Here is a 14,721-nt window from a genome sequence, read left to right as displayed (position 1 = left end):
TTGATCTCCTGGCAGTCCAGGGGACTTTCAAGAGTCTTCTCCAACACCACAGTTCAAAAACATCAATTCTTCGACACTCAGCTTTCTTTGTATTCCAACTTTCACATCCATACATACTGGAAAAACCATAGCTTTGACTAGACGGACCTTTGTTGGCAAAGTAATAATGTCTCTGCTTTTTAATGTGCTGTCTAGGTTGGTCATAGCTTTTCTTCCAAGGAGCAAGAGTCTTTTAATTTCTTGGCTGCAGTCACCATCTGCAGTGATTTTGGAGCCCAAGAAAAGAAACTGTGTCACTGTTTCCATTGTTTCCCATCTATTTGCCATGAAGTGATGGGACCAGATGCTGTGATCTTAGTTTTTTGAATGTTGAGTTTTAAGCCAGCTTTTTCAACTCCCTTTCACTTTTATCAAGAGGCTCTTTAGTTCTTCTTTGGTTTCTGCCATAAGGGTGGTATCATCTGTGTATCTGAGGTTATTGATATTTCTCCCGGCAGTCTTGATTCCAGCTTGTGCTTCATCCAGCCTGGCATTTTGCAAGATGTACTCTGCATATAAGTTAAATAAGCAAGGTTACAACATACAGCCTTGACATACTCCTTTCCCAATCTGGAACCAGTCCAATGTTCCATCTCCAGTTGTAACTGTTGCTTCTTGACCTGCATACAGATTTCTTAGGAGGCAGGTAGGGTGGTCTGGTGTTCCCTCCCATCTCTTGAAGAATGTTCCACAGTTTGTTGTGATCCACACAGTCAAAGGCTTTGGTGTAGTCAAAGCAGAGGTAGATGTTTTTCTGGAACTCTTTTGCTTTTTCGATGATCCAACGGATGTTGTCAATTTGATCTCTGGTTCCTCTGCCTTTTCTAAATCTAGCTTGAACATCTGGAAGTTCATAGTTCACGTATTGCTGAGCCTGGCTTGGAGAATTTTGAGCATTACTTTGCTAGTGTGTGAGATGAGTGGAACTGTGTGGTAATTTGAACATTCTTTGGCATTGCCTTTCTTTGGGATTGGAATGAAAACTGACCTTTTCCAGTCCTGTGGCCACTGCCAAGTTGTCCAAATTTGCTGGCATATTGAATGCAGCACTTTAGCAGCATCATCTTTTAAGATTTGAAATAGCTCAACTAGAATTCCATCACCTCCACTTTGTTTGTAGTGATGCTTCCTAAGGCCCACTTGACTTTTCATTCCTGGATGTCTGGCTCTAGGTGAGTGATCACACCATCGTAGGTAGTTATCTGGATCATTAAGATCTCTTTTGTATAGTTCTTCTGTGTATTCTTGCCACCTCTTCTTAATATCTTCTGCTTCTGTTAGGTCCATACCGTTTTTGTCCTTTATTGTACCCGTCTTTGCATGAAATGTTCCCTTGGTATCTCTAATTTTCTTGAAGAGCTCTCTAGTCTTTCCCATTCTATTATTTTCCTCTATTTCTTTACATTGATCACTGAGGAAGACTTTCTTATCTCTCCTTGCTATTCTTTGGAACTCTGCATTCAGATGGATATATCTTTCCTTTTCTCCTTTGCCTTTCGCTTCTCTTGTTTTCTCAGCTATTTGTAAGGCTTCCTCAGACAACCGTTTTGCCTTTTTGTATTTCTTTTTCTTGGGGATGATCTTGACCACTGCCTCCTGTACAGTGTCACGAACCTCCGTCTGTAGTTCTTCAGGCACTCTGTCTATCAGGTCTAATCCCTTGAATCTATTTGCCACTTCCACTGTATAATCATAAGGGTTTTGATTTACGTCATACCCGAATGATCTAGTGGGTTTCCCTACTTTCTTCAATTTAAATCTGAATTTGGCAATAAGGAGTTCATGATCTGAGCCACAGTCAGCTCCCAGTCTTGTTTTTGCTGACTGTATAGAGCTTCTCCATCTTCTGCTGCAAAGAATATCATCAGTCTGATTTTGGTATTGACTATGTGGTGATGTCCATGGCCTTCTACTCATGATTAATTGGATTACTGTGATATTGAATGATTTGCCTTGGAAACAGAGATCATTCTGTCATTTTTGAGATTGTACCCAAGTACTGCATTGTGTCCACATAATGCAGTACTTCATTTTTTCATTTTATAATCCTTGTAATCAGAAGGGAAAATGCTACAAAAAGTAAGACACATTCATTGTTGAAAATATGGCAAAGTTCATAAAACAAAAATCATTCACAGTTCTATCAATTTATAACCATTATTAAATTAGGTCCTTCAGTTACGTCCTCTCTGTGGAGTATGGTCATTGATGTAGATATCCTTTATAGTCTCATACATATTTACTTTTCTTGTGCTTTTTTGGGTTTATTTTAAAGAATATTGATGTCGTGCTTCACGTATTGTTTTCCCCCTTTCAAGGGATACATGGTGATGTCTTTCAGGTCGTTGAGGGCCTTCTACTCGTGGTTTTCAGTGGCTCCATAGTGTTGTTGATCTGACCCACTACTGTGATTGAATATGTATCTCATTTCCCAGTTTTTCACTATCATGGTCAACATTGGCCTGGACATTTTTATATAAAAATATCCTTGTAAATATCCTTGTTGTTAGCACTGCTGCTGCTGCCTGTTTGGTAGTTTCTTGTTGGTATTTTGGTTTCTAGTGAACATTTTCCTATGTTTGCTACCATAAACTTTAAAATTATAATGTGTATAGCACCTGGGCTCCCCGGGTAGCTCAAATGGTAAACAATCTGCCTGCAATGCAGGAGACCTGGGTTGGAAAGATCCCCTGGAGAAGGGCATGGCAACCCACTACAGTATTCTTGCCTGGAGAATTCCATGGACAGGGGATCCTGGCAGGCTGTAGTACATGGGGTCGCAAAGAGTCAGACATGACTGGGAGACTAACACTTTCACTTTCATAGCACCTAGGTAGTTCTCTTTTGTCTTTTAACTGTAATATAATAACACTCCTTTTTCTTTCTGTAATATAGTATTAGAGAACCATGAACTTGTACAGTTAAGGCCCTGAAGGTTAAATGGTTTGACCAGAGTCACACAGAAAATTAAGTATAGCAGGACAGGAATTTGAACACAGCTGTACTTATTTTTCATCTCTCCTCCTCCTAGTAGACAGATACTGCTAATATCCTTAGTCTCCATGGGAGAAGTTTCTGCAGCGTTCCCCTATGGAGCAGTGTGTCTCTTGTCCTGCGTGGCAGAGAACTTGCTGCTTCCAAATCATCCCAGGAAATTGCCTCTGCTGAGCATGCCCTCCCCTAATCGCCAGTGTCCTGCTTGCTATTCCAGGAGCCATGTATGACCGAGACTGCGAGACAGTGGTGCTCATGCCGGAGCCTCTGGTGAGGAGATGAGTTGGTGAACCAAGAAGGCGGCATGAAGATGCTTCCCGGCGTGGGTGTGTTTGGGACCGGCAGCTCCGCCCGGGTTCTGGTCCCACTGCTGCGGGCAGAGGGGTTCACGGTGCAGGCCCTGTGGGGGAAGACCGAGGAGGAGGCCAAGCAGCTCGCTGAGGAGATGAACATCGCCTTCTACACCAGCCAGACCGATGACGTCTTGCTGCATCAAGACGTGGATCTGGTGTGCATCAACATGCCCCCTCCGCTCACCCGGCAGATATCTGTGAAGGCTCTAGGTATGGGCAGATGGCGCCTCCCTCTCGGGGGTCCTTGAGCATCCCTGCTCTTCTCTGGGCCTGGGTAGGCCCTCTTGGGCTTGGGTCTGGGACACCTCTCGTCCCTGAAGCAATGCTGAGGGGGCACTTTGGTAGGCCTTACAGCTGCAAGAGGAAATGCCCCAATGTCTGGGAAAGACACAGCCTTTCCCACCTCCCGTAGGTACATCCCCAAGCAAAAACTAAGCAGATGCCTTCAGAGCTGGCCTATCACAGGGGCAGGAGATGATTACATTCAGGCATTGTAAAGTTCGCTTCTGTGAAATCAGAATCCAAAGACCTGGGCCCGGGGGAATTGGCTGTGATTGATGCATTTGTACTTCATTTCCGTGGCATACAGCACCACAGAAAGAAGAGGGTGTGTATCAAGGCTGCCATTTCCCATATTTTGTCAGTCCTTGACTAGACTGAGCACACACCCTTCCTGTCATGCTTTGCAGTTGTGTATGCCAGAGGCAGGAAGGCTGTCCGAATGCGCTGTGTTTCCCCAGCGGAACCCACAGGTTGGCCTGCTCGCATCCCTGCTCCCTCGGGAAGCAGTGGGCTTGGCCATCTCCTGCCCCGGCTGGGTGTGGTTTGGTGAACTGTTCGCCTGCAATTCCTGTCGGGCTGCTCTTTCCTGTGGACAGTAGGAAAAATTCGCCTTTGTCTTACATGAATAACAACCTAATTTAAAAAAAAAAAAAAAAAAAGAACCTAATTTAATAGGGAAACAAACCAGTCAACATTCATCCAGCAATTCTTTAAAAAAAAAAATCTGTGTGCTAGCCACTGGCCTGGTATCATTCTTGACATTCAGAGCAGTGTTGGGATAGAGCTGTCTCTGCTTTCAGATTTCACATTCCGATCTGGAAGTAACACAGAGACTGGAATTAACACACATGGCCAGGTAAATGAGAAAAGACTTAAGTAACAATTCGGGTAGCATATAATTAATTGACAGAGTAATTGTTGTATATAAGGGGAGAGGAGCCAGGTGTCCATCTCTGACCCAGAGATCTCTGGGTCCAGGAACCGCTATGTCATGAGGCTGACCACCACTCCTCCTGGCCACCACCGTGGTGCAGGATCCAAGACTGCTTGTCTTTCCTGTCGTCTGAAGATAAGAGAGTGTCTGTCACCTCTAACCCAGTGGGCTGTAAAGGATAAATGTTCATTGAAGTGAGTAGAACAAGCATCTCTCTCTGGTTGTTGATTTGGGGCATGTAAGTTTTGACCAAAAATTATAGATGGTTTGTCTTTTCCAGAGGGCTCTCTCTGAGGGTGTTGTGACTTTGGAGCTATTCACTGGCCCTAGATTTTTAGAGCAGATCATGCTCCCAGATTGAGTTTAGAAGTAGACTAAAGTCAGCACTTTAACAGAGGGCTGGTTCAAGGGAATCAAGCTACCATGGTCTCTTGACTTCTCACCGTTCCTTTGGCCTGAGTGCAGGTTGGTGAGGGTGTGTGCGGAGGCAGCGTTCTAGAGGCTCTCAGCCAGCTTCTTGAACTTTCAGGTTCCCACAGAGGCCATTTCCTAGCTGTGTAAGGAGAAAGGAGACCTGGAGTTCTTTGGGCACAAGCCTCCCAGGTGTTTTCCTCGTATAGGAAAACACTGGACTTCGGGCCATTTAATATAAACAAGGACAGCTTCTGGGGTCTTGTATCCCAGCCCTCAGTGAAGTGAAACCATCAGCCCTGTCTCCACACCTCTGTTGTCAGGAGGGAGGAAGGTATGAATGCGGGTCCTTGGTCTGTTCTTGCAGGTACATGATCCCAGGGCCAAGTTGGTTGGGCTAAGAGAGCCATGTCGACTGGATCTGCCACGAGGCACTGCGCACTTAGGCCCCAAAGGAGTCACCGAGCCTATTGCAACCATGAGGTTAACTCCCTGTGTGCTTGCTTTCTTTCTTTGTGAGAATTCTGACTTAGCTTTAGCTCATATGGAAGAGGCCATGAGAACTGCTCTAGTTTTCCCAAATGACTGGATATGAGTGCATAAACTGCTGTAGGCAGAGCACCAAACTGACCTTGACATCAGACCCCACTTCTGGTCCTATTTCTGTCCCTGTCAACCTCTGGAGGCCCCTGTGAAATGAAGGTATCATTCAGTCTTTCCAGCATGATATGACTGCCTCCCTTTACTGACCAAGTAAGACACTGGCATCGCGTTACAGGGGAAAGCCTGGCTTTCCTGTTGTCCCAAGTGGAAGAACAGATTTGTTTAAGCTAAATTCATATCAAAAATAAATAGTAGGCGTCTCCTCTGGATGTTCACTAGGTAAATGTTCAGATATTCACTGAGTTGAATGTAGCTCAGAAATGAAACTAAGCATTCTAAGTCATCTCAAATGTGAAAAACTTTTCTGTGGGTTGGGGGACTTTATTTAAGTTAATTTCTCAAAAGTAGGACCCATTCTTTCTTCCTGTAATGTAAAGCTCTGGCAGTATCTGATTCTTGTACACTGTTTAGATGAAGAACAGAATAGACACATTGATAGTTATAAAAATGCAGTATATTTAAAAGGGCTCAGAGTCAGCATTCCAGAACACCCCCACTGCTGTTCCACCTGTGTATTCCCGTGTACGAGTCCCTCTATATATGCATGAGAGGATATTTTTCTGTTTTTCCCACTTACATATCTCTGTCTTCTTTTTCTTTTTCTACCCTTTCTGTTATGGGTGCTGTGTCTCTTATGTTTCATTAAGGATATAAGCTTTAGGGACTTTGCTGACAGTCCAGTGGTTAGGAGTCCACGCTTCCACTGCAGGGAGCGTGAGTTCGGTCCCTGGTCTGGGGAACTAAGGTCCCCACACGCCCTATTAATTAATTAATTAATTTAAAGGATGTAAGCTTTAGATCCTCAATCTTTTTAGAACCAGGGGGGAAAAAAGACATGTTTACTTAACAGGATAGTTGTTGAAGTACTCTAATTTTAGATAAGCTCTTCCAGATTTTGAACCCATGAGAAGTTAAATCGTAATTGTCTCAAGTCTCTATTGAGTGAAGGATCCTTCTTGCGTTGCCCAGCATTGTAAAAGGTTAAGTCAGAGAGACGAGAAGCAGTTAAGTGAGGCATGCAGCACCTATCCACATTTGCAGCTATAAAGCAAATCTATGACTTAGACTCTTCTTCTTCTAAAACTTTTGATGCCAGTCAGAGTACTGTATTTTCTTCTTTTGAAATTCACAGACATAAAGTCAGAAGTGTTGGACCTGCAGTAACAATAAAGAGAGTATCTAGTCCAGCCTTTCTCAGAGATGCTGGGCCAGCAGCAGCAGCATCACCTGGGAAATTGTTATAAATCCCAATTCTGGGCCCCTTCCCAGATCTTCTGAATCTCAGTGGGTGAGGCCTACCAATTTTGGAACAAGCATTCTGGGTGATTCTGATCCACACTAAGGATTGAGAACCACTGGTCTCATCCAACATCTTCATTTCCAGTTACAGAAACCCAGGCCCAGAAACGTTTAAGGTCACAGCATCTCACTAAGCCTTAGTGCTGTAGGGAAAATCACATTTTCCTCAGTTTCTTAGATCATTGTATTCTTATGTCATTTCTGAGGCCATAAAGATTGTTTCTTCCCTCATTCTTATTAGTGTTTTTCTAATAAGTTTATAAGTTTTTTTTCTAAAACTAATGCTTGGACTTATCCTGTAGAGATATACTTTTCACCTCACAGCTCTTTTCTATAGCATCTTGCATGCATGCTTGCTAAGTGGCTTCAGTCATGTCCAACTCTTTGCCCCCCAGTGGACAGTAGCCCACCAGGCTCCTCTTGTCCATGGGATTCTCCAGGCAGGCATACTGGAGTGCGTTGCTATGCCCTCCTCCAAGGGGTCTTCTCCCACCCAGGGGTCGAACCCGTGTCTCTTATGTCTCCTGATTGGCAGGCGGGGTCTTTACTACTACTGTCACCTGGGAAGGCCCTGTGGCATCTTACTTTCTACCTTTATTTGACTTTTCATTTTCTTCCACCTCAGATTTCATCCTTGTGGCTTTCCCGTGAATTCCTTAGAGGAGAAGGAGGGACTCTATGTTTCCTTTCTCAATTTAGAAGTGGTTCCAAAAAATTTTAATGTACAAAGTGCCCCAACATTTTTGCTACAGTTGAATGTTTTCCTAAGTCCATCGCTAGAAGGTAATTTTCTGTGCCCGCTTCTTAGCACTTGTGTACTTCATTAGAAAAACACTGGGTTTGCCAGTCCTTTCCCCATGGGCTATTGAGATAACAAGGGATCATTCCTCAAGCAGCCTGACCCAGATAATTTACTCCCAAGAACACCAGTCCCTTGGGGTACCTTCTCTGGCCCCCAGTACAGATCATGTCCTTGCTCTGGACTCTGTGTTAACATTTATATAATCTTCATTGGATTGATCACAAGGGCAGTTCTGCATATATTCACATGATAATTAGATTCATGGTGCTCTCTGCCACTAAAGTGTAGGTTGTCTGAAGGTAGCCATCATGCCTGATATATCCCAGAGCTTGGCACTGGGCCTGGCACGCTGGTTGAATGACAGTGTCACAAATTCTGGCCGTGCAAGCCCAGTCTGCTGGTTGTGACCCAGGGAGCTGACGGGGCCTGTGACCCAAGAGAGAGTGGGCTGTGGATAGCAGTGATTCTGTCTGGTGGCTTTCAAACTTATTTTTCTAAGTAGCAGAACCTTTTTTGTTTTGTTTGTTTGTTTTTAAAGGCAGAATCCATGGATTTTGTAAAACATGAAACTGGTGCTTTTTCTGGGGCTGCTCCTCTCCCCTGCTGTTTGAAATCACGTATCTAGTCCCACACCTCTACAGAGAGGGGTAGTGGTGTTGTCCCAGAGCTGTGGTGCATTACTGAGAAACAAAAACGTGGTCTGGGACAGTTTCTCGGGCATGCTTCACTCCTGGGTCGTCTGGGGAGTGTGAGCCGGGAGAGGCCTGTTCAACCTGCAGATTTCATCTGAGCTAATGGCACTCAGCATCCATACTTCCCCATTCCATGGAGACAAAAAGTGATTTTCAGCTTCTCTAACCTCTCTTTCGACTTTCTAACAGGAAAGCTAGATAAACTTAAGTAAACTGTCTCTGGAGGCACCCCCAGTATCTTCCTCAAGGTACACGCCCTGTGGCCGGCAGGGGCCTGTTTCACTCAAGATGGCCTTTAGCCCCCACACTGATTGCACTGCTGGGTCCCCAGTTCAGAAGCTTTCCTGTCGTTCAGCCTCAGGAAGATCTCTCCTCCTTCCCTGACTGCTCGTGGCATGAAACGAGAGATGCCTTTAGATTCTGGTTTTATCACCACCAGACTCTCAGCAGCCACGTGAGTCCTTTTCCTCCCAGCCTGCCCCCTTTCCTCCCCCGCGTCCACCCCCCACCTCCCGCTGTGCACAGTCAAAGCAGGAAGACTCTGGGTTGGCCAGAGAAGCAGCTCTCACAGGGGGGGATCTGAGAACCTAACTTCTCATTACTTCCCTTGTCAGTCGTGTGTTCAGCAGCCAAGTGACCAGGTTCTCCCCCAGTATTGTGATTCTCCTGTCCCTAATCCTAAAACCCCTCAAGTGTGGGGGAGATCGGAGACCCTCCAGGAGCAGACAGTGATAGCAGTCGGGGGCGACTCTCTCCACAGGGCCCCCCTCCAGCTCCAGACCCCAGTACACGGGCCTGTCCCCTTGCCCAGGCCGCCTGCCCTGTGCACGCGGCTCCCTGCCTTGGGCGTGTGACACTTGGCTAGCCGTTCTCCTGGTGGTCCCGCCAGTACCTGTTGTAAAGCTTTTGTTATTATTTGGAGAAGAACAAGAGATTTCAAGAGCTTTGTAAAGGAGGCGATTGAATTATGTCACAGGCGCCTGATCTACATGTGCTCCTCCTTGCCACAGCACTGAGGTTCACAGCACTGGGAGTTCACACCTGAGAATTCCGTCTGCGTAGACGGCAAAGGCCATGTGGGATTCTCAAGGGTCAGGGTGGTGGGGAGAGGGCAGGAAGTGAGGGGAAGGACTGGCCAAAGGCACCAGATTATCCACTGTGGGCTTTGTCAGGATGTGAGCTTCTGAAAGGCTGGGCTGGACAGCTTTCTGAGAGGCCTGATACACAATACATTGAATAAGAAAACTTGTCTGTGTTCATGTTGATGTTTAAATACCTTTTTAAAAATTAAAATTTTAAAATATTGAAAATCAGTATTATTGGCCTAGAAAATGTAGCTTCTGTGTGAGTCATAAAATCTAGGTCACAGTGGGCCCTTTTTTCCTGTATTTATAACATCTGCTGAGTCTCCCATGGTGATGGTTATAAACTGTACCAATGACAGTGCTGGGCTGGGCATTTACATATACCGCCTCATTTGACTTACTCTTCTCTTCTACCCTGCATGGTAAATGTGACTCTCCTACAGCATAGTAAATCAGAACCCAGAGAGGTTTAGAAATGTCCCAGGTCATGCAGCAATCAAGTGAGAGAACCAGACTTTGAATCCCAGTGTCTGGGTCCAGAGCCTGAGTTCAGCACCAATGAATGCCCTTTCTGGGCAGTCAGCTGTCCTGGGTCCCCATTGTTTCTACTGCAAGGTGACCAGCTAAGTTCCCCCCGAGCCTTTGTGAATGGAAACCAGATCCATCAGAAGCTACACCCTGCAGTGGGCCACCAGAAATTATCTGTGTCCCGGCCATTCCCCCTCTGAAAACACTGAGAAAACTTTCAGGGGACCAAGGGAATGACACCAGAGTTACTGGAGATACACATACCCGGAGAAAGCATAATCTTGACCTGGCTGCCCCAAGATACAGGTGTCCAGGCTTGCAGACTGCTCTGCCAACCGGGAAGTGCCTGTGCAGTGGGAGAGTGGAGCCTGGATGGCACTGGAGGAGAAGCCTGAATGTGAACATTGTTCAGGAGAGTAAGCATCAAGAGAGATTCCAGCCCAAGACTCTGTGTCCTGAGCACAGCAACTAGGCCTGGCCCTGCCTGCCCATCATCTCTGCTTAGCAGTCAGCGCCTCTCCCCAGCCACCAGGTCTTCATGTAAGAAGCAGCCCTCTTCTCACATCAGTGGCTGGAGCAGAATGAATAGGAGAGGGACCACGGGAAGCAAAGGGATCAAAAAGAAAACTTTAGAGGGGCGTACAAAGCATCTATGTATGACCTTGTGGCTAGGCAACTGTAAGGACTCTGGTTCATTCTGAATGAGGTGAGAAGCCAGCAGAGGGTTTGATGCAGCACAGAGATATGATCTGGTCCATCTTAAATTTCAACAGAGTTACCCTGGCTTCTGTGTTAAGAAACGACTCAGGGAAACCAGTTATGTTGCCATGGCAATAATCCAGGTGAAAAAGAGTGGTGACTTGGATGAGGCAGGTGGCAGTACTGGTAGTGAGAACTGGTGAGATCCTGGATGTAGTTTGAAAGCCAAGCCAAGCCAGCAGGATTTATTGATGATTGAAAGTGGGATATGAGAGTGATTTCAGTGATTTTGGCTTGAAAAACTGGGAGAGTGGCGTCACCATTGTCTGAGATGGAGAAACTCGGGGACAGGATTCCATCCCCACTCCTACCCCTGACCTTGACTGTCTTTTTTTTTTTTTAATTTTTTTTTTTTTTTTTTAGTTCTACCACTTTATTGCTACCAACCCATTTCCCTCCACCCTTGTGCACACATGCTCAGTCATGTAATCCCATGGACTTCAGCCCGCCAGACTCCTCTGTCCATGGACTTTTCCAGGCAAGAATACTGGAGTGGGTTGCCATTTCCTTCTCCACCTTGACTGTCTTTGTGAGTGATGCTACCAGCTCTCTATCCCATTTCCTCCATTGCGTACAGACCCCGTGTAACCCCTCCAGCCGGTTTCCTGGTACACACTCGGGGTGTAGGAATCCCCGCTCCTGGGAGCCGTGCAGTTCCCTGCCTGGATGTCCTTCCCCCTTAGGGTAACACCTCCCTGGAACATCTGCGTCCTTAGGGATAACCCCTTCCCTTATCCTGCCATTTGTACCAGACTCTTGAGCTTGTTCCCTCAAGAACCCCATGACTTCTTGGAGGAGTTGAGGAGGTAGAGTTTGAATTGCACCCCGAGGGCAGTGTCTGTGGAATGAATAATGGAATAACTGGATGTCTTCACCCTTCTCCAGCTTGCTGTACCCAAAAACTATGTGTGTGTCTAGTCCATACCACTTCCTAGGCTTTTAAATTTTTCTATTGAAGATACGAGCACAAGACTTTCTTCTACTTGAACCACACCAAGTTGACAGAAATGCTCCAAGAATCAGTGTCTTGTGGCCATTCGTACCCTCCTGAGCTTTCATCTTGTGATGTGGAAGAGTGTTCATCCTTTCCGTTTCCTCGTGTGGGAGCTGCCCGAGTCCTCTTGCTCTCTCTCTTCAGGGCTTTGTCTAGCTTTGTTTTGCTCCCTGGGTGCCTTCCAGCTGCGGTGCACTTAGAACAGGCTTGAGACAGAAAGGATGTTTTCTCTCCCTTTCCCCTCTGACTATAGCCAAGCATTTTCTGGCCTTTTGACTACACTAACATGTTGGACCAGTGTTTTTTGAGGACAGTCTGCAGGGACTCTTCAGAATCCTTTTTGCAATTACAACTGAGAGTGCCAAGCCCATCCCCTAGAATATATATTTTATTTTCTTACCCCAACCTGATGATCTAATAAATGCATGAACATAAGATAAGCACGTCCACCTCTCCAGCCCACTTCTATTAGGCAGTGTTTTCCAGAGAAACAGAATCAATAGGATGTATATTGAGAGAAAGGGTAGAGATTTATTTTAAAGAATTGGCTTATCTGGTTGTAGGAGCTGGTAGATCTGAAATCCACAGAGCAAATCTGAATTCTAGCAAGAGTTGATGCTACAGACTTGAATCCGAAGGCAATATGGAGGTGGAATTTCTTCCTTTATGGGGAACGTCAGTCGTTTGTTCCCCCCCCTCCAAGGCCCTCATCTGATGAGTTGAGGCCCACCCACATGGAGGGTAATCTGCTCTATTCAAAGTCTACTGCTTTAAATGTTAATTAGCTCTAAAGGGTTCTTCTCAGCAATGTCTAGGCTAGTATTTGATGGGCACCGTAACCTAACCAAGTTGACACGTAATATTAACCATGGTACCACCTCTCTGTACCTCCCACTCTGGGTTTGCGCCTTCTGCCTCTACTCCTTTCATTTCCCTTTAAGAACTTCTCTTTCTCGAACCCATAACTCTTTTTCTAGGCTCAGTCCCTGGGTACCATTTTCTTCTAGGCCGATCACCTTTCTCTTGTCCTAGGCCACCGCCTAGCCTCAGAGCCGGCTTTGCTGAGTCATCTGCCTTCCAGAAATGGGTTTTCTTTTCCCAGTGTGAACCCCCTGGATCTTTGAGATTTCCTGTTGTTTTCTTCTCAGGTATTGGGAAGAACGTGGTTTGTGAGAAGGCGGCAACCTCAGTGGACGCTTTCCGGATGGTGACGGCCTCGCGCTACTACCCTCAGCTGATGAGCCTCGTGGGGAACGTGTTGCGCTTCCTGCCCGCCTTTGTGCGCATGAAGCAGCTGATCGCCGAGCACTACGTGGGCGCAGTGATGATCTGTGACGCACGCGTCTACTCGGGGAGCCTGCTCAGCCCCAACTATGGCTGGATCTGCGATGAACTCATGGGCGGCGGGGGCCTGCACACCATGGGCACCTACATTGTGGACCTGCTGACCCACCTTACCGGCCAGAGAGCCGAGAAGGTCCACGGGCTGCTCAAGACCTTTGTGAGGCAGAATGCGGCCATCCGCGGCATCCGGCACGTCACCAGCGATGACTTCTGTTTCTTCCAGATGCTCATGGGCGGGGGTGTGTGCAGCACAGTAACTCTCAACTTCAACATGCCAGGCGCCTTTGTGCACGAGGTCATGGTGGTGGGCTCCGCGGGACGCCTGGTCGCCCGGGGCGCGGACCTCTACGGGCAGAAGAACTCTGCCCCGCACGAGGAGCTGCTGCTGAGGGACTCGCTGGCTGTGGGTGCGGGGCTGCCCGAGCAGGGCGCCCAGGACGTCCCGCTGCTCTACCTGAAGGGCATGGTCTACATGGTGCAGGCTCTGCGCCAGTCCTTCCAGGGGCAGGGGGACCGCCGCACGTGGGACCACACCCCTGTCTCCATGGCCGCCTCGTTCGAGGACGGGCTCTACATGCAGAGTGTGGTGGATGCCATCAAACGGTCAAGCCGATCCGGGGAGTGGGAGGCGGTAGAGGTGCTGGCAGAGGAGCCCGACGCCAACCAGAACCTGTGCGAGGCGCTCCAGCGGAACAACCTGTGAGCCTGCTCGTGGGCTCCCGGCAGCGGGCAGGGCAGGACTAGGAGCTGTGACGGGAGGGCTTCGCGGTAGCACAGACGGTATCTTTCATTCGATAGGTCCGCTTGGGCAGAGTTGAATTCCAGTGAATTCGAAGGTGGCCCCGGGGAACTCCCCACTGGTGAGGGGGTGGCATTCTGTTGCCAGGGATGAGAGGCCGGCACACCGCGCAAGGCAGAAGTGCCCCGGGTCTGTGAGCAGGGCCGGCAGAAGCTTGACTGGGGGGGAGCTTCTGCAGCCTGTTTGTGGTTTTAGGCTGATGAGAAAGCACAGTAAGGAGCCAGCCTGGCTGATGCCACAGGCCTGAGAAGTGACGCGAAGCCTTGTTGCCATGCCCTTCCTGGGCTGGGGCACCTCAGGAATGGTGAGGGCGGCAGGTCATCCCTCGGGGATCCACACCTGCCCTCTCTCCACATGACCAGGCCCTTCCGGCCTCCAGGCTACCCCTTCCCTGGCTGGGAGGGGGTTTCTTTAGCAGGTGATCTTTCAGGGGCTGTTGCCCCCGGGCAGAGGGCCCCTGCTTTGGCAGAGAGGAGCCAAGGGGGAGAGAGCTCTGGGACATACGAGAAATGTTAATAAATCAGAAGGTCTGACACTATGGCATGTGGTGGTTGTCTGTTCGGTAGGTTGGGTTTCTTTAATAATGAAAGGCTTGTTGTTGCTGTAGATGGTTTGTATTTTTCTTTCCTCATGGCTCTGGGGCAGCTCCAACCCACTGGATCCGTCACTGTCTAGCGGGCCACCCAGGTTCCTACCACTGCCTGCCCTCCCCTTCTGGCCTATTCCCTGTGGCTGAATCCCTG

The 14,721-nt window shown here is 47.7% G+C and overlaps 1 protein-coding gene across 4 annotated transcripts in view; it reads left to right on the top strand.

Moving 5' to 3' along the window:
• Positions 1–14,516, top strand: part of GFOD2 (glucose-fructose oxidoreductase domain containing 2) — a 39,561-nt gene extending 25,045 nt beyond the window's left edge. For all 4 annotated transcript variants that reach the window (XM_043898838.1, XM_043898839.1, XM_043898837.1 and 1 more), the window contains 2 exons: positions 3,251–3,596; positions 12,984–14,516. In XM_043898838.1, coding sequence (XP_043754773.1) covers positions 3,338–3,596; positions 12,984–13,882 — 1,158 coding nt within the window. In that variant the 5' untranslated portion in view covers positions 3,251–3,337 and the 3' untranslated portion in view covers positions 13,883–14,516. The remainder of the gene's footprint in view (positions 1–3,250; positions 3,597–12,983) is intronic.
• Positions 14,517–14,721: the final 205 nt, after the last annotated feature.

This window comes from Cervus elaphus, chromosome 4, assembly GCF_910594005.1.
Source record: "Cervus elaphus chromosome 4, mCerEla1.1, whole genome shotgun sequence".
NCBI lineage: Eukaryota > Metazoa > Chordata > Mammalia > Artiodactyla > Cervidae > Cervus > Cervus elaphus.
This window is presented reverse-complemented; position numbering and strand designations above follow the sequence as displayed.